Consider the following 25,370-nt stretch of genomic DNA (forward strand, 5'->3'; position numbering starts at 1 on the left):
GAGACACACAGGACACACAACCATGCACACACACACTCACACCTAGGGACAATTTAGAGAGACCAATTAACCCAATTAACCTGACAGTCATGTTTTTGGACTGTGGGAGGAAACTGGAGAACCCGGAGAAAACCCACACATGCACAGGGAGAACATGCAAACTCCATGCAGAAAGACCCCAGGCCGGGAATCGAACCCAGAACCTTCTTGCTGCAAGGCAACAGCTCTACCAACTGCGCCACTGTGCAGCCCCAAATCGCATTCAGTAAAATCCAAATAAAATACATTAAAACTCACAGGAGTAGTGCAACAAAATGTGAAGAAGCTGAATTCTTTCCCAGGCTCTGTATTTGTTTCTCAGACTTTCTGGAACCACGGAAACGTCGACGGGCGTCTTGGGGTTTGCAGACAGAGATATGTTTACATTAGGGCCAATCGATTAGCCGTGGAGATCAATCATGTGTGGGGATATACGCGGCGTCGTGATAAGGATTGCTTCTGGTAACGTAAAGAGACAGAAACGATCATTCACATTCAGAGGAGGACCGGACGTCTCATCAGACGGAGCACCGATTATCCAGAGGCTCATTCTTCAGCCGCCATGTGAATCATCGTCCTGATGCTGTTTTCTCGCCGCAGGCACCTCGGTGATCCAGGTGACGGCCTTGGACGCAGACGACGCCACCTACGGGAACAGCGCCAAGGTGGTGTACAGCATCCTGGAGGGCCAGCCGTACTTCTCCGTGGATCCGGATACAGGTCAGCATCGCCTCCAAAGGTCAAACTGTAACGACTTTCATTTCAGTTGGCCGGATTTAAAGGATTATTTACACTAAAACTTCACAATAAGACCATAAAACCTTTATAATAATCGTTAATAACTGTTTATTATTTTCATTGTTCACTCGTTCACCTCTTCATCATTTTTTACTTTATTTTCTTTAGTTTCATTTTAGGTTTATTTGTTATTTCTTCTCTCCTAATATTTAATGTCCTGGTTTATTTTCTTTTAGCTTAATTTTTGTTCTTTTAGATTTTCCTCTTAAAATCCAGAATTTCTTTAATGTATTTTTGTATTTTTCTTTCTAATTTCAGGTTTTTTTTTCATATTTTTAATTTCAAAAGATTTATTTTTGAACTATTTTTATAATTGTCTTTTAATTTGATTCTACTTTTAAGTTTAGTTTTTTTTTTTACATTAAATATCACTTTTACTTATCCTTAATTCATAAACTTCTCTTATTTGGATCAAATAACTGAGAAAACTGATGCTTCCGCAGACAACGAGCCATTTTGATAACTTTTCATTGCTTATTCTTGTAAATTAAAGTTTCTTCCATTGGATCCACCTAAATATTTAGTAAAATCGTAAAGCGGCGTCCTGTCAGAGCAGCGGAGCTCCACCTACAGACTGGGTGCTGCCTGCAGGCGCCATTGTGAGGAAAACACAGGCAAACAGAAACATTCAGAGGAGAAGCTGAACTAGAACAATCCCTGACAAGAGAACGCAGTGAAACCAGCCTCGTTTTCCCAGAAACCCGCCGCCTCGCCTCCTCTGAAGCCACCGCCGCCGCCGGGCGGAGCGGGGCGGGGCGGGGCGGGGAGACGGGATTTGCTGCAAATCAGCCGTCCTAAAGATCTACTTTTAATCATTACTGCGCGCTTTGGAACGCATCCCGCTCGCGTCTAAACAAAAGAGTCAGGGAAAAAAAAAAGCCATTTGCAGATTAGTGAGGGGATTAACAGTAATATGGTTTATCCCACATGTGGTATGTAAGCTGACATCCCCTCTTACACAAAGACATGCCTGGACATCGCGTTATAAGCAGGATTTGTTTCCCACTCCTCCTCCTCCTCTTCTTCTCTGGGTATTGTAGTCATTAAGGAACGACAAAGGTGGAAGCAGGAAGTGAAGTCGCCTGATAAAAACGGAAGAAAAGTTGATCTGAAACATCCTCCGCCTTCTCGCTCGTCATTTTAAATCATGTTCTGCTCAAGCTGAAACCCTAAATGTTTCGCTTTAGGTGAAATTTATTTATTTAGCGTATTTTAGAGTTGCTATCAGTCGATGTTGGTTATTTTTAACATGTTAGTATCAGCTGATTTTGGTGTTTGTCATCATTTAACATCGACTGATGTTGGCCTTTTTTAAGGATTTGACCAAAACTAGTTGCTTTGTAACATCAGCATTAGCGAATATTAGCCATTTTTTAACGTTGAAGTTGGTCAAGGTTAGCGATTTTTGTTTTTTAACTTCGAAATTGCTCGACGTTAGCTATTACCATTGTTAGTTTTTTTTATTGTATCAGCACAGGCCCATTTTAATCACTTTTCACACAGCTGTACCAGTTGATGTTATCCCTCTTTTAACATGTGTGTGTCGACCTTCGTAAGTTATTTTTCTGTAAGTCTGTAGGCTGATGTTAGCTGTTTTCAGCATTGGTATACTGCCAGTATCTGCCCCCCTGGTAAAATGCATGTTTTCATTGTTTTCCATTGAAAACTAAAGAAAAGCTGATTCAAAACATCCTCCATCTCTTCCCTTGTTTCTTTAAATCATATTCTGCTCTTCCTCATTCCTCAGTTCCTGAAAGTTTAGCTTTATTCAAGGTGAAGTTTATTAATTTTGCATCGTTCTGAGTTTGAACTCCCACCAGCTTCTTTGCTTCAAATGAAAGCGTTTAGCAGCAGCCTGGATTTGGGGCCTGATGGGAGCTGAGCACACCTTTTCAGCGTGCTGCCAATTACCGCCTCGCTCTGTCCCGACGCCAAGCCGAAGGTGTTTCAAGGAGCAGGCGACTCCTCGGCGCTGTAATGGTGCAAACATCAACAGAGGAGACGATAAACGAAGCTTTCAGATGTCACTTCCACTCTGAGGAAATTAAAGATTGTGCTTTTTGGCTTAAAACACATACAGCGATTAAATTATTTGTTTTCAAGACACACAAGTCAAGAAGAGGGAGAAATGTTATCGTGAACTGAAGTGAAAAGTGCTTAATGTTGGATACTTTATATTTTAGGCTGTTTTCTGTTCCTAGCTGTGAGTAAAACATTCATCCTCACTTGTTGTGCGAATGCAGCCGAAAAAACAAACAAAATAGGAAAAAGAAACTTGTAAAATTTAAGTTACAACGTTTAGTTTCCCTCTGGGATCAATTTAGTGTTTCTTTTAATTGAACTGAATCTTTTCTGTGCTTATCCATGATCTATAAAGACGATCAAATCAGTGCAAGTCTGATGAAGCTGAACCAGGTGTGAATATTCATCTTTGTTAATGAACTTTAACCGTCTTACTAAATTACATCTGGGTTGTAATGAATAAACTGGACTGAATTTAACTTGATCCTCTTTTAATTTAGTAAATTATATTTCATTTACTTTGATTGACTTGGATTGAAAATGACTGAGTCTGGTAGGAAACAAACTGGGCTGAATTGGACTGTTAGTAATCTTTTTTTAAATCAGTTTTTTTTTTTTTTTTGGCTCTAGTGGCCTTTATTTGATAGTTAATTGACAGGAAAGTGGGTAATGAGAGAAGGAGGAAGACATGCAGCAAAGGTCGCCAAGGCCGGGAATCGAACCTGCGACAGCTGCGTCGAGGACCAAGGCCTCCATATGTGGGTTGTGCTTAACCTCTGCGCCACCACAGCACACCAGACTGTTAGTAATCTGATCATGTTTTAGGTTATTTTGAAATGTTTTGGTGTGAATCCAACTGGACCAGAGTTCAATTCCAATTTGATAATTTGTAATTGGTTCCATTCCACTGGTTTTCTTAGACAAACTGCTAATTGTGGTAGTTTAATATACTGAATTGTACAATATTTCAGTTGGTCTAATTGAAATTTGCAGCATTGATTGATACATATTTGATTCTGACACAATATCCTGACATCGTGTCCTACTGGTCGTATTTCTTGCATGTAACCCATATCATGCATAACCAGGGCTCATTTGTATATTTCTACAGATTTTCATAGGAAAATTAGATGGGAGATATTTTCATGGTCCAGTCCAACCAGAGGTCAGGTGCCAGCGCAGTCAGTGGCCACATCAGCATTTAAACAAGTGGAGACTCTCAGTTTGTGCTCACAGCAGCCATGTTTAGTCCGCTTTAATCCAACTCCAGGTCTGGTTCGTTTGGGGCGGTGTGAACGTGTAATCAAACTATTACAAAGCAAACTTTGGTGCGGTTTGAATGCATGTGTGAACGCCAAGCGGACTGGAAACCGCTCCAAAAGAAGGAAGTGGACTATAGCACAGGGCATTCTGGGTAAATACTACCAAAACAAGCGAGTTAGCCTAGCGCTAGCAGGAGAAATGACTCATGGACGTTTACCAGATATAACAGAGAAATCCTACACTGCAAAAATCTGACTCCACTCCTTTTTTGTTTCCATTTCATGAAGGAGGAAGTTGAGTTCAATGTCTTCTTCTGTGGTTTCTGGTGCAGCGCTACCACAGGCGAGGAGGGGAACAGCTTTTTCAAAGGCTGCAGATCTTTTGACTCATTTTTAAGCAGCTGAAAATGTAAAAAAAAACATGTTGCAATTAGTGCTGGGAGAAAATCTTGTTTGAAATATTTGATATTTTAAAAAAGTGGCTTCTGTGAGTTTTATTAGAAAGTATTGGGGCCAGGCTACAAAACGTTTACTACAAGATGCCTCATTTTAATTTTTTAATTTTTTGTCATGTAGGAGTTTTCATGAAATTAATACTTCATTCTAATATTACGGCTTAAAACTTTACTATTGTATTGTTTCATATTTATCGTTGTACGACTGCATTCTGGTAATATTGTTACTTTATTCCCAAAATAAAAGAAAAAATCTTAGTCTTGCCCTAAAACGTTGTCATAGAGTTAAATACAAGCTGTGAATCAAGATGGCCGCCCTCAGCATACTAAATGAGCACACTGGTAAAAGAAACAGATTTTCTCAAAATTAAGTCTTCAAAACCAAAAATTTGCAATTTTGGTTCCCAATTTGTAAAACTGAATTTGCTTCCAGTTTGTTTGTTTTTTAATTTGGGAGATAAATCTGGATTTAATCCTGCTGTTGTCTTTTCGTCCCCAGGTCTGATCAAGACGGCGCTGCCCGGCATGGACCGGGAGGTGAAGCAGGACTACCAGGTAGTGATCCAGGCCAAAGACATGGCGGGCCAGATGGGCGGGCTCTCAGGAACCACCACGGTCAGCATCACCCTGTCGGACGTGAACGACAACCCGCCGCGCTTCTCCAAGAGTGAGCACAGGCCTTCTGGACACACGCACACACATACACACACACGCACGCACACACACACACACACACACACACACACACACAGAGTGACCAGTCAACAGCGGGAGTCGGTGCCAGGCTGCAGCCCCCATCTGGTGTCAGTTTCAAAATGAATTTGGATTATTGCAGGGACTCTGGGTTGTGTGCGACTGCGGCGGACCTCTTAAAGGCACAGAATAATTAAATATAGAGCCATATGACGGAGCGAAGGGTCCCGCAAAGTGCATCAGATCAGGCCTGTAATCCCTATTAAACGGAGAGAGAGCATTCCCTGGGCTTTATCTCCACTCCTCTTCCTCGCTCTTTGTCTCTCTCCGACTATTAAGTCGTTGCTCTGCAGCTTTTTACTCCATAAAACCGCTGTTCTCACTTTAGAGCGCCAACCGGCCTCCGTGCGTTTCTCTTCCAGCCATCAATCCACATGCAGGCCGGCTCGCCTTGCTCTCCCGTCTCTTCCTCCTGTGCATCTGTCCACATCGGATGGACAGATTACCGTCCTCCTACCTCCCTCCATCCTCGCTGTGTTTGGTGTGGCAGGACAACATGGATCCCGGCGAAGCCTCCAGTTAGCGTCGGCCGGTCAGAGCGCTGCCAGAATGATGGAGAGCAGTGGAGGTTCATGGGACGGTTTTTAGGGAGTTAGTGAGGAGGAGAAGAGGAATTCCTCTCCCGCTGTGTTGATTCCTCCATTCATAAAACCGTCCATCCGTCCGTTCATCCATCGTTTTTTGCTGCATTCTGACCTCTGTCCACTAAATCCTTTATGACCTTTTCTATAAATAGCTTAAAAACTGACAAAACAGGGATTGAGGGACTCTAACTCTGAGCCTGGAAACGTATTGGATTTGCAGTGGCAGACGCTGTCATCTCCACGGCGATGGAACGAGGGAGGGCAAGGCAGGACGGAGAGACGGGCAGACAACAAAAAAATAAATAAACGACAGAGAGAGAGAGAGCAGAAAGAGGAAGAGAGATTGTAACGGGACACCCAAAGGAGGAAGAGTGTCAGGAAGCGATATCATTGTTGTCTGCCGGAGTGATGCCTCTTCTTCTGCTCCTGATGCTAAATACCTGTTAGCCTCAGGGAAACCTTCGCGCAGAGCTTCCCCCTTTCAGTGGATGTGTTTGGAGTTAAGTGTCACACAGACCTGCCGACTCAGGCGTTGCCAAAACACTGTCAGCATGTTTTATTAGTGAGTGTGTGCTGTTTGTCTCCGCGGGCTGCGCGCGCGTACATCACAGCCGATTCGGCTAAGCATACTGGATGCAGCCATCAATCCGTCGCCTCGCCCCGAACCAGGAAATCATCTGGCGCATGAAAAAAGAAAAACCAAAAACAAGAGGCAATTAATTTATGTTGAGCAAATTGGCCTTGGATTTATGCTGCGCCGGGTTTGTAGCGAGTCGGTTTGGAAGCGAAAGATGTTTTACATCTAAGGGCGATAAATCTATTCACACGCTCCCGATTCGCTTCGACCTGAACTCTGTGACTCACCCACTTACGCTGCTGCTTTTCACATTAACAAGGTCAGAAAAGACATTTTCCTCTTAGTAGTTCCGTCAGGGAGGAGCTTTATCTGTTTTTGGCCTGTTTTTTATAAAAAAATGATCAGCATTTGGAAAGATGAAAAGATCTGACCTCGGTTGTCATGACCACACACCTCGGACTTTTCTCTCTTCATATTTGCTAAAAATGTTGAATGTGACATTTTACATGTTTTTGTGCTTCAACGTGGGTCTCTACTGCTTCTAAAAACAACTCAACACTGCAAAAACACAAAATCATACCAATAATTTTTGTTTAATTTCTAGTGGAAATAGTTTACCATGCTTGAAATTAAATTAAATTAAACTAACTTACAAGTAACTTTTCAGCAAGATAAATACGCTTGTTTAAAAAAAATACTAGTTCCACTGGCGGATTATTTCACTTATAACAAGACATTTCCCCATAAAAGCAGAATAATCTTCCAGAACTGTAATTTTTCATCAATAAGAGAAAACTAGATGAATTTCAACAAGATGCAGGAGTTTGTTTTAAGTCAATAAATCCATAATATTGATGAAAAAGTACCAATTCCTCTGTAGATTATTTCACTTAAAACATGGGGAAAAGTTCTTAATAATGAAATAATCTTCTAGTGAAACTAGTTCTTTAATTTTTATCAATATTAAGCTTATTTATCGTGTTGAAAAGTTACCCATAAGTTAGTTTTTTTAGTAAGATTTTGTGCTTTTCAGTGAAGAGTTAAAAAACGTCTTTTAGGCAGCAAGTTAATGATTTTTGGTAACTGGAAAATGATCCATTTATAAAACCTCCGGAATGTACCAGACTGCGGCCGTTACCTAGCAACCCCGGGGAAGCCCAGCCCGTTACCTAGCAACCCCGGGGAAGCCCAGCCCGTTACCTAGCAACCCCGGGGAAGCCCAGCCCGTTACCTAGCAACGGTAAAGCAGACAATTCTGAAAGCAGCTCGAAACAGGCAGATCTGACCAGACTAAAATCTCATAATGTAAGAATAATTTTGTACAAAAAAATGTGACAAACATGTTTTGTATCAACCACAGATTTATCCTAACCTGTTCCAGGAAACATAAACATTTAATTTCCCCTTTTGATCAATGAAGTATTTTCAAATATCAGGCCTCTTGTACCAATCTGACACCTGATCTTTGGTCTCTCTCTCCTTGCAGCCCTGTACGAGTTCAGGGTGCCCGAGTCCAACGAGTTGGGCTCCACGGTGGGAGTCATCCACGCCGTGGACGCCGACATCGGCAAGAACGCCGAGATGGACTACAGGATCATCGGGAGCGACGGGCCGGGCGTGTTCGACGTCTTCGCCAACAGGAGCACGCAGGAAGGCGTCATCGTGCTCAGAAAGGTCAGCAGCTCTACTCCTTCTGTCACATTACAAACTGGGTGTTTCTGGGATGACAGATCAATGCAAAGTAGTGAAAAACGTGACGCAGAAATCTGAGAAGTGTTTCAGAGGCTCTTATTTCAGTCTTGCATTCAGGGAGTCGTGCAGCAGCATGGAGATGCAAGGATTTCTGTTTAATTATGAGAATATAATTATAATAATATAGTCATAAGGAGAATAAACACACAATTAAAAAAAAGGTAATTTTACTGAGAGAAACGCTTCTAGAAATATCAAATAAATAGAAGCTGTAAAACATGATTGTGAAACAAGATGGCCGCCGTAGGCATGGTGACATCACTGATCTATGAAAACCCAAAGAGAGCAATGATAATAAAAAAAAAAAGATTAAAAAAAAAACTAAAATTTGATTAAAAAAAAGTTCTCTTGGCAAATTATTTCACTTGTTACAAGACATTTTTGTTTTTTCCCATGTTTTCAGTGCCATAATCTGCCAGTGGAACCAGTTTTATTAACCAGTATTAGGGAATTATTGACCTAAAATCAGCTTATATCAGATTTACTATGATGGTACTACTGGAAACTAGACCAACAATACTTTTGTATTTTTTTTTAGTTTTGTTCTGCTGGCAGATTATTTCATTTATAACAAGATATTTTTCCATATTTTAAGTAAAATAATCTACACTGTAGTAATTTTTCATCAATATTAAGGGCATTAATATTATTGAATGCTTGATTTGCATGAGAAACCAGACAAAAATACTTAAGATGAGATATTTATTGGAAAGAATCTGAATTAAATACATTTCGGTTTTCCATATGTGAGAAAAAGTAAAATAATCTGTCGCTGTGCACGATCCCTCATTTCTCGCCGTTTCTGTTGGACGTGTTCTGCAGATATGATGACGGCATTTATCCTACAGAGACTCACGTCCCCAGCAGCTGAAAGCGTTTCCCCCTCAGTCTTGTCTGTAAGGCTGTCTTCAGTCTAATTGACGGAAGCGTTTATTCCCCCTCAGAGGCCGTCTGCAGTCAGCAACAAGATTAAAACACAGAAACCACCATCATCAACTGCATGTTTCTCTGAAAAGACTCATTTAATGTAGATTTTTATTAACACTCAGAGCTCATCAAAGCAAGACGTGGCTCAGGAGCCTCTAATTGAGCAAATAAGTTCCCATTTTCCAGCCACACAGGCTGCATAACAGCTCCAGAGTGCATGAGCATCCTGTGTACACCAGGCAGGGAGGATTGTTACAAACCGCGTAGACTCTGTGTAAATCTGTGTTTTTTCTCCTAAAAGGACGACAAACACAGATAGGATATTAAACTTTTGATCTTGGAGATTTTCAGTGCTTGTTTACCCTGTGAGCAGCTTCTGGTGGGGTCTATTACTGCAGCAAACACACACCTCTGCAGCTTGGCGCGTGTTTACAGAGCAGCCGCGCTCAGTCAGAGGTTATGTTGTTTTAATGCCTACTTTATTAAGTAGTTTCTACACATCAGCAGGGTGCAGTTTAACTGTGACCCGCAGCGCTTTCTTGCATCACTCTGGAATATTTACATTAAAATAGGATTAGGTTTTAGTTGGTGCGTTGCATGAAGAACAGGCTGGCTGCTTCAAAGTAAAAGCTTTTCCATTTGGGCTTTTACGTGATGAATTGTTGTTGGTCTTTATTAAAGACAGGGCTGCACACTGCAAAAACACAAAGTATTTATCCAGCAAATATCTTGGTACACTTCAAGTAACATTTCATAAAGATATAAAAACTTAATTCCTTAATCTCAATTTAAAACCGTGCTAGTTCCACTTCAGATTATTTAACTTAAAGCAGTGAAATAATCTGCTAGTATAACTTCTAAGTTTTTTTAAAGACATTTTTTACTTCAAATCTTACTTATATCTTGCTGAAAAGTTACCTGTAAATTAGTTTTGTGTAATTTTGAATGTGCTAAGATATTGTAGACCAAAAGTACTTGGTAAGACTTCGTGTTTTTACAGTGTAAGGTTGGAAACTGTTACCGAACTAAAACGGCTCCATCTTGCTGAAGCCCTTGTTTAAAGAGGAAGTAAACAGTTTACAGGAGTCCAGATACATTCGGCCCAGTCCGGTTTGTTTTAACAGAGTCCAGTTCGGGGTAATGGGATCCTCTGAGGATTCACAGGGAGTCGGAGTGGAGAGTTCCTCTTCAACAGGAAGAGACCTCCAGCAAAAGCCGGACTCCGTCAGGGCAGCCATCTGCCTCGCCCGGCTGGGGATTAATGCACCAACAGCATCACTGGATTAGACTCGTGCATCCGAAGCCAGGCTGAACGGCGCACAGTGCAGGGCTGAGATGTAAATACAGCAGCGATGAAAGTAAATACCCTTTTAAAAAGTTAAATGAGCGATGTGATTTAACGGGGCTAAAGTAGACGATCATCAAGGATAAATCTGCTCCACATACGGTGGAAATGTAAGGTATTTGTAGCGAGGACGTTCAGCGTTTGTGATGTAAATTGTTGGATGTTCACAGCTTGATTTTCTCTGGTGTTTACAAGCTGAAGTCACACGCAGGGACGGCGGCATTGTTTTGCTCTGCTCGCCGTTTCATTACCAGTTTGCTGCTCACAGATCACCGCATAGCTGTGAAATGCATTAACAAACAGAAAAGTTTAAATGTGTGCATTCATGAAGGCAACCTGAACCTTTGAACTCTGTGTGAAACAAAGAGTTCACACAGGATTCGGCATTATTAGGAGTTTATTGACTTGTAAATCGACATCATGTAATTCCATACAGACAATATACCATCGACAGAAGCAATTCCCCCAAGCATGGGGGAATTATATGTCAAAATATGTCAAAAACGCAATAAAAGTAAATAAGTGGGTCAATGGCAGGTTAGCCGAATTGTTAAGGACCCTTGAAACATTAGCAGAAAATAATTAGCAGTCCTTTTTCAGGATCTTTAAATAGTTTCATACACAAATGTATCAAATGTAATCAGATTCCACTATGGAGTTCTGTTCTGCTGTTTTGTTCAGACGAAACGGGACTAAAACAGGTCCAAGCAGTAAAAACAAAATGATCCAAACAGTCTCAGTGTCAAGCATTTCACTGTTGAACTTTAGTAACACTATGTTTTCATCAAGTTATGTTTTATAATGGCGCCCCCCGGTGGCTGGAGGGATGAACAGGCTAGCTGAAGCTGGCAGAACGTTGACAGTTTATTTTTGCCCCACTCTTTGAAGAGCCTTAATTTACTGGATTTGATTTAAAGATGCTAATTATAGCTAAACATCAACAACAGCCCACAAACTAAATACAGAAATAATGTCGTTCACAAAGCCGAGCGACGATGAAAAAGTTTCTTAAGCAAGTTAGATTGTAAATATATCAGTAACATAACAAAATCATATTTAATGTTAAAAACCCAAATTTAGGACGCTTTGCAGTATTGTCAATATATTAATGGCTTTGAAGCTTAGAAATTAAATTTCTAGCTTTTTCACCCCAGATCCAATTTAGAATTTTATTTATTTATTTATTTATTTATTTATTTATTTATTTATTTATTTATTTATTTATTTATTCTTGCTTTCCTTTTTAAAAAAAAAAATTACAAAAGCCAGAATTTATGTTCAAAAAGTGGCTTTTTTTCAATCATCCATTTTTGTTGCCACGCTACGGGAATTTGAGTTTTATTTCGAGAATATAGTTATAATATTAGCAGAATAAATACGCAATTTTGCCAGAATAATGTCTTAACATTACGAGAAAAGTCATTTTAAAAAAGCTTGGATAATTATAAAAAAATGTAGGCATGTTTTATGGTGGACATTTCATAAAATTACTTTATTCTCTGTATATTACGACTTAATTCTGGTGATATTAAGACTTTTTTTCTTGTAAAAAATAAACGAATCTCAGCCTGACCACTGGAGAAAAATCTAGATGATCTGTTTGAAATACATTTAGCATCGTTTTTAGGGTAATCAGTTTATGTAAGAACATGGCCGTTAATCTGGCTCCAGGAGTACAATGGCTGCTAGAAAAGACGAGTGTTTTGTTGACGGCTTACCATACAGAAACCACTTGCTTTAAATCAAATCCAGTAAAGCACAGCCTCCTGTGTATTCTTGCACAGGAGGCTCCACTTTTGCTTTTCAAAGATGTATGCCCTAAAACAGCTCATTCTAACTAAAATCTCATTATATTTGAAAGATTTTGTATGAAAAAAGTCATGAACATGTTTTGTATAGACCATAGATCAGTCATAACCCGTTCAAAGAGCCTAATAGGTCACGTTTAATTCTTACATGTTACTCTATCCTGTACATTTTTGTTATTGAGAGTAGAGTCAGGTGATTTTCTTTCCCCCCCAGCATCACTTTAAACAACACACCGACCCAATCGATAGCAGGAAAAAAAGAGAACCAGAGAGGAACTTTGTATTTCCTCTCTGGTTCAGCGGGCAGAAGACGGACAGCGATGTTATTAGATTTCATCGTACGCTTCCTCTCGCTTCCAGTACATTTGTTTCGTGCGAGATCCGCTCTTCCTCAAGGTTGATGCAGCAGTATTGATGCCGGTATGGATCGCAGCGTGCAGCTGAGGTCCGTTTGATGCATCCAACTGTATCTGGTCGTCGCCTCATCAGGCTGCAGCCTCCCATCGATCCCCTCCATCACGCCGTCATTAAGCGCCGGATGACATAATTGCCTTTTGTAGGCGCTGCGGCGCGGCGAGGCAGCGCGGACTGAGCGTGCTCTAATTCTGAGCCGGATAATTAAACGGGTCCGTCGTCCCGTTGGTCCTTCAAAGGAACATGGACCCCCTCCACCTCTACGGCAAACTGCAGAAATCAATCACTTCTAATATGCCGTGATTCAGGGGCTCCTTCCATCTGGGTTTCATTTCCATAATTCAGGCCCTCGATGACTCCTCTTATTTTACTTTATGCGTGTGGCTGGCTGCCTGCGAGGAGGTTCGCTCTGATCCGGCTGCTCCTGCTCTGCGCTCATTAAAATGCAACACTCGCCAATTAATCCCATCAATGCGGGGATACCTTCGCTGGCTGCAGCTTCAGAAACAAACCCAGTCAGAAAAATATAAAGCAGCAGCAGCAGAACTCTGAAAACAGCGAAATTAGCAACGGTACATCAGTACAGGGTTAACCAAAGACCATTAAAGATGTTTCCTTTCATTCTGTGCAAAATAAAACGCTAACGCAGGATGTTTACACTGCAAAAACACAAAATCTGACCAAGTATTTTTGCCTAGTTCTAGTGCTAATCTTAGTACATTTTAATTAAGACAAAACTATCTGACAAGTAACATTTCTAAAAGAAATATGAGCTTTTTTTAGGTCAAGAATTCCTTAATTTTGACAAAAGAAGAAAGATTATTTCACTTATTAAAATACATTTTTCCCATGTTACAAGTGAAATAATCTGCCATTGGTACATTTACTTTTTAAAATCAATATTTAATATCAATATTGACAAATTATTGACTTTAAACAAGCTCCTACATCTTGATGAAAAGTTATTTGCATGTTTGTTTTGCAGTAGAAACTGGACAAAAATACTTGGTAAGATTTAGTTTTTTCAGTGTAGACAGTTTGAATCTGTTTTATTGTTCAAATCTCTACATTATAAATACAAAATCACAGACAAAAGGATCACACTGCAAAAACACTAAATCTTACCAAGTAATATTTGATATTTGCACTAGAGAGTAGAAAATACTTGGGAACATTTTGTGTTTTTGCAGTGCACGCTTTGAAAAATAATAATAAAAAAAGTTTAAGCCTCATTAGCTTGATTTTCAATATTCACATGACCTGAAATAATCTTGTTAGTCATCAGACGGATGTTTCCAGTGGAAATCAGAGAGAAATTTAAAGGTTCAGAGGTGAATTTATTAAAAAAACGCTGCAAGGAGAGAGAGAAAGAGGGAAAGAGAAGAACTTTTTTTCTTTTTAGCAAATTTGTCATGGAAAACATTGTATTTTTTATAACTAATCTGTGTCTCCCAGCCATTTTTTCTGAGTTTTTTGTGTTTACTGAGGCTATCAGTGAGGATTTATCTCTGGGTTTTAGTCAATAATCAAATATTTTAACCAGTTTTAGGTGTTTTATTGAACTTATTCTGTGGCGTTTCAGCGTCTGAGCTGGAGGTACTTTCTTCTTGGTCCACTTTTAATCAGAGAACCAGATGAGATTTCTGCACTTCATTTCATATTTTATCATGTCGAAGCCGCCGAGCGTTAATCTGTCGCGCTGATCTCTTCATTTAAAGAAGAAACACACCAAAAGGAACAGATGTCACCCTGCGAAGATCAAACCGCAGCGCTGATTGATTGTTACAGAGCCGCCGAGCGCGAGGATCAGGAAATCAAGCTGAAAAGCATCTAAAGGAGTCGACAGAAGAAAAGTTGTTGTTTTATTTTTTCTCTTCTGTTTCTGCTCAGTTCAAATTAATCAGATCTGGAGTCTTAAAACTCCTGACATAAATCCTGGCCTTTTTTAAATTCAGGCAGCCTTGTTATCTTCATGTTTAGTTTTTTTCTCCCGTACTGAAATGCGACACGAGTCACATTATTGGATTATTGGAAGTTGTGTCCATCAGAGGTCTAGTTAGTGTCTCTGAAGACACTAAGACCCTCACATGAGGTCATTAGATGATCCCAGAGACACTTAATGAATAAACACTGAATCTGACCTTAAAATAAACGTGGCAGGATGTTTGGATAATGAACTCAGAGCAGCGCCGTGTCTGTTGTTTCAGCCTCTGGATTACGAGAAGAAGCGTCAGTACAGCCTCCGCATCCAGGTGGAAAACCCCCCCACCAACCCGCCCTTCTACTCCATGGGGCCCTTCCGGGACGAGGCCAGCGTCAAGGTGGTGGTGGAGGACGTGGACGAGCCGCCCGTCTTCGAGCGCCCCAGCTACATCATGGAGGTGAGGGAGGACGCGGCGAGGAACACCATCATCGGGTCGGTCAGCGCGTCGGATCCGGACGACAAACACAGCCTGGTCAGGTAACCAACCGGAGCCCGACTCTGTCCGGGCACCGCATGAAAAGTAGTTTAGATCCTAGTGAAAACATCTGAGTACGCATCAAATTAGAGAACTTTTAGCAAGAAATAAAAACTTGTTTTAAGTCAATAATTCCTTAATACGGATTTATAACAGGGAGTCAAACTCATTTCCATCAACATCATGAATGTTTTCTAAGGGCTGGTTAAGATGCAGAATGCACTGATAAAACGACCCATTCAACCAGCCTGGCAGCCGCCAGGCTGATATTACCAGGCTAAATGTCTTTTGTTTATTTTGAATATATATTTTTAAATAGCAGTAGCAGTAATAGCCGAGACAGGTTAAGCTGTTTATGTAGAATAAAAACGACCTGTGATCTCCAGACAGTTAGCTGTTTAACGAAATGGCATCACAAACTACGGAAAGACGAGTTTTATTTAATCCGTTGGTGTATTTTCTTTGTTGCTGATGTTTTAATGTCAACTTTTAACATTTTTTAACAAAAAATTAAAACAGTGGGGCAACTGGTGGCTCCCCTAAAACTGGACTTAGATTTCTAGAAGAAACCCTGAAATTTTACAGTTTTCTCTGTATTTGATGAGTTTTCCTAAAATTAAATAGTTATAACTTTTCAAACATATGTAATTTGGCTGCATACAGAAGAAAACTGACTTGGTTTGACAAGTAAAGTAGTATTTTAGCACAAAACCCAATAGAGTCTTGATGGCCACATAAATAGGTTTGGTGGGCCAGATTTGGCCCCGAGCCTCAAGTTTGACACGTTTCAGTGAAACAATCTGCCAGTGGAAGTAATACTTTCTCATCAATGCTATAACATTATTTACTTCAAACAAGCTCCTTTTTGCTGAAGTTAGTTTTGTCTTTTTTTCAGTGCACTAAGATTTTTGCAATAGAAGCTACACAAAAATGCTTTTCAGGATTTTATGTTTTTGCAGTGAAACTTCAGATTTTCTGTAAATGTCGTACTTGGAAAAAGCTGATTGTTGGATTTAATTAATTCCTGTTGGCTTAGAGAAACAAAACTTCACCTCTCAGCTGTAAAATCCCTCCCAACAGTTTGACTATATTCCTGACTACCTGGAAAATGAAGGAAAATGGACTGAAGTCAAATCTGCTGAAGATTTTAGTAACTTCTGGATTTGGTCAATAAAAGCTCGGCGCCCTGGAAATGAAATACTTTTAGCTTTAATGTTAGAAATGGACAAAACAAATGTCTGAGAATAATGAATGTTTATTAGATCACTACAGGCGCTGGAAACAAAGAGTTAGCACAAGCAGCAGCGGGTCCAGAGGTTCCCCCAGTTCATGCAGATCCGTAATTATCCCAATGACTCCAATAAACGGGAACGACGGCGGGGAGGTGCGAGGCGGCACCTCCTCTACGGCGCAGACTTTTTCATTTTTACGACCCTCTGAGGGAGTTGGCTCTCAAGGTTGAAGTTCCAGCGCTTTACTGCAGGTGTCAAATATGATATCATTCTCTTTTATCGCCCGTCATCAGCGGCAAAGCTTCCCGGTGGCATTTACCGCCGCTCCTCCGCGGAGGAGGGAGGGAGCCTGCAGGCTGCCTGGGATCAGGAAGTTTCTGGATTTATTGGCGTTGGTGACACACGCAGACACGCGCTCACAGGAATGCAAACACGGATCATGGGGAGGCGCAGCTTTAATGGAGATGAGGAGCACTTTGTTGCTGAGGCGTTAGAAATTCAGCCGGCGTCGTCGAATGATTAATTAATTACACTCAGGCCTTTAAAATATGTTTAGAGGACGTTGTCCTCATTAAAAGTTCAGGCTCTGGTTTTTGTCCAGCTGGCCGGCCGGACATGTGACTAAAGACCCCTGCAGGTGTTAAAAAAATAAAAATAAAAATGGACGTTTCATTATTTACACTCTGACAGCTGCTGTTGCTAGTAAATAAAACTCAGGTTTAGTGGATCTTACTCTGCATGTTTGAGTTTGCTCTTTGGAGCATTTGATCAGCACAAGTAGCAACAAGTTATTCCTCCAAAATAATCTCAAACACGAAGAAGAAATATTCTAGTTTTTACTCCACTAACCTGGAACAAACTTCCAGAAAACCTCAAAACTGCTGGAACACTGAAATCCTTTAGATCAAGGCTAAAAATCCAGTGGTTTACAGTTACCTTATTAATGTTCAGATATTAAAGGTGACCTCCTTGACCAGGTTAGGGAAGGTCTATGGCCTAAACAAAACATGCTAATGACATTTTTGCACAAACGTATTCTTAGAGGATGAGATTTCCGTTTGCTCAGTTCTGCATATTTTTAGCTCCTTTCACAATGAGCTGTTTTAAGACGTCTTGTCACTTTAAATCAGAATCTGCTGGCCACGCCCCCTACTCAACGTTTACATTCACATGTGAAAATAGCTAAAAAAAGATGTAGAGTTATACAACCGTACACCTTTGAAAAGCAGAAGTGGAGCCTCCTACACAGCCAACCAGAATGCAGCATGTTGTTTCTGGATGGTAAGTCAACAGCAAAACACTTGTCTTTTCCAGCAGCCATTGTACGGCGCATGCAGCGGTAAAACCAGCTGACCAAATGTGCTTGAACTCCATCTGGGTTGCTAGGTAACGGGCGGTGTCTGCTCATCTGTCACATTTGCAAAGTTTTTGAAATGACTAATTTTCCACACACCCAACAAAGTGACTTGTTAACTGTGTTTCATTGACCATATAATTCAAATTACAAATAAATTTGCTTAATAGAAACACAGCAATTAAAAAATACAATCAAGTTTTTCAATGTTGTTTTTCGCAAAAATCCAAGAGAAACTTTTTTCAATGCATCCCGAGTCATGGGATGAACAACCGGATGTTACTACTGGTGGAAACGACAAAAAGGACGACAGGAAGTGGCAGGAAGATGTTTTTTAATGGCTTATCACATAAACATATTCATGTATGGTTCTAGTTGCGTTTCTTACTTTATGAAATTGTGTTTTTTTGTCAGTGTCAGAATATAGATAACGTTTTTCACTCTCTTGTCATGGAAATGCAGATATTGTCCAAAAGTGACTCAGTAGTTCAGTTTTAAACTCTCTGGCTGTTTTTAGAAGGAGTTGAGACCCGAATGGAAGAATAAAAATGTACAAAAATGTGAATTTTGCATAATATGTCCCCTAAAAAGATTACCCAAAAATTAAAAGTCTAGAAATGTCTGAAATATTTAGGAATCATAGTTTATTAACACCAAAGAGGTAAAATATGCCAGCTCAGCAAAAGGCTTCCTGGATGTTTCAGATGTTTTAGGAATTAAGTTAGACGGAGAAGTAAATAATCACCGAGGAGGTGATTTGTAAAGATGGCCGCCGTTCCCCATCTAAGAAGAATTAGCTGATCGCCAACATTCCCGTGACCCTCCGGATCCTCCGGATCCGTCCGACCGGCTGCCGGCCTGCTTACCACAGCACTTCGGATCCCCGGTCGGGCCGAGCCACCGCCGTTATCTCCTCGTCAGGGTCTGACCCAGCCAGCTGAATTATTGCGATTCTTGGAAAAGCAATTAGCAGAGCCCACATCTGACACAGATTTAACGAGGTTAGAGTTTCAGCTCGGCCCGGCGAGGCGTTCCGAGAGGAAGGAGGAAACGGTCGGAGTTGGAGGAAGAGGAAAAACAAATCTGTGGAAGGAGGAGAGCGGAGCGGCGATGCGTTCAGAGTCTCCCCTCGGGGTTCTCCTGCCGCTTACGCCGGCCCTCGTGACGCCGCTCCTCCATTAATCACGCTGCTGGTCTGGCAAGCAGAGGAAACACTCCACTGTTGTGTTGTTTGTGTGAAGAGTCGACTCGTCACCACGGGGCAGAGCTGCACAAACAACCAGATCAACCGATTCTCTTCACTGCAACTTCATGTGTTTGTTCTGATTTAAACACTTTAAATCAGCAAAAACACAAAATATTACCAAGTATTTTTGCCTAAAAGAATTGGAAAAACGTGTGTTTATACGTTTACGTTTTGGAGATGCAACGAATAACTAAACCTTCCAAAAATAATAATTATTGGAGTAGTTTATGGATTTTAGTTTTTTTCTGACCTGTTAGAACTTTTAGTCTACAGATAAATGTAATAAATCAATAAATAGATAAGATTAATTCATAAATGTAACTATTTTCTCCTTTAAAATACATGAAGTTGCAGGAAAAGCTACTCTGAGGTGTAGTATTGTGATATGTTTCCTTCTGATCAGTGATCCTGCATGGAATTAATATTTAATATCTTTATATCTTTCTTCAATATCACGATGGCGGCTGTAGTTATAAACAACAAGCAGCCATATTGTTTACCAGTTCAGCTGAGAGGAAGTGAGAATAGCTGAAGCCTCTGTAGTCTAATTTAATGTATTCTGATGGATTATAGTTAATATACATCAATTTCACTGGTTAAATTTCAGCTTTTATTGATTATATAAATAAAACCCACATTTATGCGTTAGGACTAAATAAAAACTATTCTTGGTATGTAAATGTACTTTACAGTACGTGTTCAATACTTGGTTGGGCTCCGTTTGCATCAATGCGGCGTAGCGTGGAAGAGACCAGCCTGTTGAGCCACTACAGGAAACTCCGTTATTTTTAAAGAGCCTCCATTTTATGAGTTTATTGAGGATTTACAGTAAAGATAAATATAAACTTTAGCAAGAAACAAACAGGCTTTATGATGAAAAATGATGAATTAGCCTGTAGCTTCCAATCTATTAAGAAAAAGCCATCTAAAAACCAATTGTAAAAACATATTGCTGGTACGTTTAGTGTCATTTTTAGTGTAAATTCAATGCAAACATTGCAGAAAAGCTTTAATAAGACCTGAATTTGCTGTATCTTCATTTAAAGTTCTCCTTGGTGCGGCTGGACGCTGGCAGCTGCTTTGGCAGCAACGTTTTGCTGCTCATCAGTGGCTAACAGCTGTTAGGTCAGCAGTCAGTGACTGTTGGCTTTAAAGTGACATTTAGGAGTTAAAACTCATTTTCTATTGATTTGATGTGATTTCCTAATTATCCATGAGCCATAATCATCATGATTAAGGAACATAAACTCCTAAAATATGCTGCCCTTTAGTAAATTTACATGTGTTACTGTAGTAAACTGTTGGTTATAGTTTGAATTGTTGGTCTTTCTGGTCAGAACTTTATGGTTTTCCTTTAAAATGGACTTTAAATGACAGGATACAGACGGTTGTGTGTCATTTTCTAACTGAATATTTTACTTTACATGCAGTAATTACAGCTGGGTGATAAAATCTTTTGTTTTTTAAAGATTTAAGTTTAGTAAAATCAGGATTTATTGTGTTTCTATAGTTTAGAGCAATGTCAGCGCGCCTCAGGCGGCCATTTTGTTTGACAACTTCTATTTATTTAGACTTTGAAGTCCAGGGACAGGTTACAGTTTTTCTTCTTTATTACAGGAATAAAGCTAATACCAGTAGCAGGACTTTGGATTTCGAAGAAAGAACCTCAAACATATCGGATCTTTATAACTCTATCAAAGCTTTTTTCTCTCATTAAAATAATTTTTCTTCTTCGAATCTAAAATGTCCTTCTGGTAAAATTGCATCTTTGTATCTGCTAATACGACGACTTTATTCTCGTAATTAATTAAAACTCCCGGCGGCCCTGATATTCATTCCATTGCATGACTCACAGAAATGATGATTGGAATAAAAAACACTTTTAGAAAATATTTTCTCGTTTGTAATTCCTTGTTAGAAAAAGAAAGCCCAGGCCTAGCGATATATATATGTGGATGACCTATAATGCAAAATTCACATTTTAAAATTTCTGTACTTTTGTGTTTCTATCGCGTCTAAAAACAAACCAAACACTTAAAAAAAAAACGTGATTTTGGCAGTAAGTTAATGATTTTTGGTGTTTGGAAAATGAGCCGTTTCAAAACACTTCCAGAGTGTAACGTCACAAATCAGCAGGCACTGCCCGTTACCTAGCAACCACAGTAGTTTTACCCGTTACCTAGCAACCCGGGCAGAGTTCCAGCATGTTTGGTCAGCTGGGTTTACCACTGAATGCGCTGTACAATGGCTGCTGTTGACTTACCATCCAGAAACCACTTGCTAGATTCTTGTTGGTTGTGCAGGAGGCTCCACTTCTGCTCTTCAAAGATGTAAGGTTGTATAATTGCTCATCTGTCTGCATCCATTTTCACATGCGAGTGTAAACTCTGAGTTATAGGGCGTGACAAACTTCAGCTTAATTATACTTATAGTGCCAAGAGGCACAAAATTAGCTCATTCTGAATAAATTATGATTATGTAAGAATGATTTTGCACTAGGAATGTATTAATCATGTTTTGTATAGACCATACGCCCATCCTAACCTGCTCAAGGAAGCTTTAAGCACCTTCAGACTTGAATAGAGCCTTTAGTACGTCTCACTCCAGCATCACAGGCAGGCCGGTTCAATCTCCCTCCCCTTATGTACCATAAAGCCACCGCTCCAGATTAACACACCGCCGTCTCCACAAACTTTCATCCCTCTGTGTGTTTGGTGCAGGTACACCATCGACCGGCGGACAGACATGGACCGAGTGTTCAACATCCACGCAGGAAACGGCTCCGTGTTCATCCTCCGGGAGCTGGACAGAGAGGAGAACGCCTGGCACAACGTCTCCGTCATCGCCACAGAGTTCAGTAAGTACAGCAGACGGTTCTGCAGCCCTGCATTCTGACCGCCAAATTGGGTTTTTGGATCTTTGGATGCTGACATGAAGCGCCGGCTGGCAAATACTGTTGGTCATCCAAATGTGAGTGGCACTTGTATGGTGGAAATCTGAATGAAGAGGCCTGATCTACCTGATCTACCTCTAGAGCAGGGCTGCGAAGAGGCTTTTGCTCCACTGAACTGCAAAAACACAAAACATTACCAACTATTTTTGTTTCTAGTGCAAATATCTGAAATAAGAGAAAACTCACAAACAAGGTATTGGAGCTTGTTTTAATGAATAATATCTTAATATTGGTGAACAAATACCAGCTCCAGTGACATTATTCCAGTTCTTTAATTTAAACAATCGGCCAGTGGAACTAGTATTAACCCTTTGCAGTCGAGGTCTAAATGGCCGTCCCAGTCTCTCTTCTCAGTGCGTCAGAGCTCGCTATGAAGCCATGTAGCGATAGCTAGCAAAACTACTACTAACCCTACACACACCACAAACTAACACACTTATAGTCTAAAAAACCCATCGAAACACTCTTAAAATCCACAGCATCGCTGCACCCTAGTCTCTTGACGTATCCAAATCCCCCCGCACCCCCCTGGTCTCTTTCCGCGTGTCTCCGTTCTACCTAGCAACAGACCGTCAACASATTTTCATTGGTTGTTTCGAAATGTGGTACATTTAGACCCCACAAAATAAGGTGGAAATGATCGATCTTATTTCTGGCTTTATTTTGAAGTAAATAACCACAAAACCAATATAAAAACACCACTTTTATAAAGTTTGAAGTCAGCGCTGTCCACCAGAGTCGAAATGAAAACTCGGTATGCCGTCTGTTATTACGAAGCCTTATTAATGCGTCACATGCTTGTACGCCGCACGGCGAGCAGCAACTTAAGGAATTGTTGACTTAAAACAAGCTCCTATGTTTTGCTACAAAGTTACTTGAAAGTTAATTTTGTCTTATTTCAAGTGCACTAAGGTATTTTTACTAGAAACTAAACAAAAATACTTGGTAAAGTTTTGTATTTGGGCAGCATACAGATTCTTTCTGTTTCACTTGTTGCGGCCTTTTCCTCTGGGTCTCTAACATCCATGTTCTGACTCCTTAATTGGTGCTGATTGGAAGTGGAGGCAGCTGGTCTGATGACGTCAGATCCACCACTGAGCAGCTCCTTCTCTCCGTCTCTCCTCTTTCTTTTAAGTTGCTTCCCTTTCATTTGTTATGGTTYAAGAGCCAGACCATAACAAATCGGGGGCTGGTTCAAATTTATGTTAGTTTTGTTGAGTTAGTTAATTGGTAAACTTTGTTTGTTAATATACTGGGCAGCCAGTGAGTTCAGTTTTGGGGAAATGATTCTTTTTCTTCCTCTTTTTCTCTGGTTTGGGGTAAGTTGCTTGCTTTCATCTCATCTGATGAGATCATCCAAACCAACCTGGTTCTTTCTGAAACGGCAGTTTGGGATTTTAAATCAGAGCTTAAGATCCCAAAAAGCAACACATCATACCTGAGCTAAAGAAATTCAACAACGAAGGGAAAGAAAGTTGTAGGGACTCAGAGAACCACATTGGGTCTTACCAGGACTGGACTGTCCACCAAAATGACCCCAAGATCCAGGAAAGATCCAGGAGGCGACAGACCCTGGTAGGGTCAGAGGTCAGACCAAATGTTTCCACACGTCAAAAAAAGCATCAAGTTAGACGTGTTTGCACTTTGATTATACTTATAAAACACTGTAGAAACCTTAGAAGGTGCCTGGTAGATGAGGGCACAGATGCTGAGGTAATGATGTTTGTGTGTAGTAGAAACACACACAGGTCTCATACACACATGATTAATGAATGATTGGTAGCAGATGGCAGTTCCTGATCCATGGATGCTGCTTTTATTGCCCCACAGCCACAGAAACCAACTCCAGATTGAAACTACAAAAACAAGCAGATGCATCATGGGTAACGTAGTGTTAAATGAAGGGACTGTCTCTTCGGCATTTGAAACTGAGAGAGCGGCTTGGATTCAATTACGCTGGACGCCTGAATAAAGACCAGATTATTCAGGTGCTTTTATTTACAAATTAATGGTGTGAAGCAGCTTAAAGTCTGGACTGACGACATGTGAAACTATTTTGGTGAATTAAAACCGTTTCTGCCAAAATGAGGCCAGAGAGACTCTGGATCAACCAGGGTCTTTTGCTCCTTATAAGCAAAATCATAATCATATCTGGAATTAAAATTAGTTTGACATTTAGAATCTGTTGGGGGTTAAATTTCAAAAGTAAATAATTTTTTCTGTTTTTCAATTACAGCTGTTACTTTGAAGCTGCAGCTATAATAAGTTCATGTGTCTCATTTCCGCTTATTGTGATTGAAACGCTTCAAACTTCTGCACAGATTTCACATTTAAAGTCTTGCAGGTTAAAACGGTGGAGGCTGTTATTTGTTGTACCACAGTGTTTGTTTCTCTTTCAAACAACCCATTATTTATTTATATACACATAATTTGATTTAGATATAAGCGGTTGCCTGGAAACGCAGCCAAAGCCTCACACATGTTCAGCACCACACATAATTATCCGTGTGAAGTCACCGTGTCCACCTTTGTGTTTCCCAGACAACCCGCGACAGATAAGCCGTGTGCATGTATACATCAGAGTGCTGGACGTCAACGACAACGCTCCAACGTTTGCCACCAATTACGAGACGTTTGTGTGTGAGAACGCCAAGGCTAATCAGGTCAGTTATTACGGCGCATAAAGCCATCGCCATGGTTTCATGTGGACCTCACCGCCAGGATTAGGTGTCCAATTAGCAGACCTCAGAGAGAATTTGCAAGTCTGTCACATGTGTTTTAAAAGGACTAGATGCTTGTTCCACATCTCAGGTCCTGAAAAAAAACCCTCTCTTTTTCAAATAGAATAAAGAAATCAAAGGTAGAGTCAAAGGAATATCTATTAACTTTAGTTCTTTGAGTGTGGTGATGTGGGTTATAGCTAATGAAGCTAACAGCTACTCAAGCCAGCAGCTACAGATTACTTCCTCAAACTAAAGTGTTTTCCCACTCAGGTTTGGGAACCAAATCTGCAACATTTGTAACATTTTGTGTCAAACAAACCAAACCGTTTAAAAAGCATGTTCCCCTCCTCACCTGTGGGGGCGCTGCATCGAGAACCACTGAAGGAAACAGCATGAAAACCTCTGAAGACACTGAGCACAACTTCCTTCTTCATGAAACGTAAACAAAAGTGTTTTTTTCGTCAAGTTTTTTCTGGTTTCTCATGTTTTGTTGGTAAAACATGCTAGCGCTAGGCTAGCACGTTTGTTTTGGCTGTATTTACCCAGAAAGCCCTGCTCTATTGTCCGCTTCTGGAGCTGAACCAGAGTTGAATTTTAAATAAAACATAGTTTAGAGTTTAAAACTCAAGTTGCCTTTATTGGCCAGTTTGGACACTGGAAGGCCAAA

The 25,370-nt window shown here is 40.4% G+C and overlaps 1 protein-coding gene across 2 annotated transcripts in view; it reads left to right on the top strand.

The window, feature by feature from the left end:
* Nucleotides 1–25,370, top strand: part of cdh6 (cadherin 6) — a 244,375-nt gene that overhangs the window by 214,544 nt on the left and 4,461 nt on the right. For both annotated transcript variants that reach the window (XM_008396406.2, XM_008396405.2), the window contains 6 exons: nucleotides 640–759; nucleotides 5,076–5,243; nucleotides 7,977–8,164; nucleotides 14,944–15,197; nucleotides 21,748–21,884; nucleotides 24,522–24,643. In XM_008396406.2, the coding sequence (XP_008394628.1) occupies nucleotides 640–759; nucleotides 5,076–5,243; nucleotides 7,977–8,164; nucleotides 14,944–15,197; nucleotides 21,748–21,884; nucleotides 24,522–24,643 (989 nt within the window). The remainder of the gene's footprint in view (nucleotides 1–639; nucleotides 760–5,075; nucleotides 5,244–7,976; nucleotides 8,165–14,943; nucleotides 15,198–21,747; nucleotides 21,885–24,521; nucleotides 24,644–25,370) is intronic.

The sequence above is a fragment of the Poecilia reticulata genome, linkage group LG20 (genome assembly GCF_000633615.1).
Source record: "Poecilia reticulata strain Guanapo linkage group LG20, Guppy_female_1.0+MT, whole genome shotgun sequence".
NCBI lineage: Eukaryota > Metazoa > Chordata > Actinopteri > Cyprinodontiformes > Poeciliidae > Poecilia > Poecilia reticulata.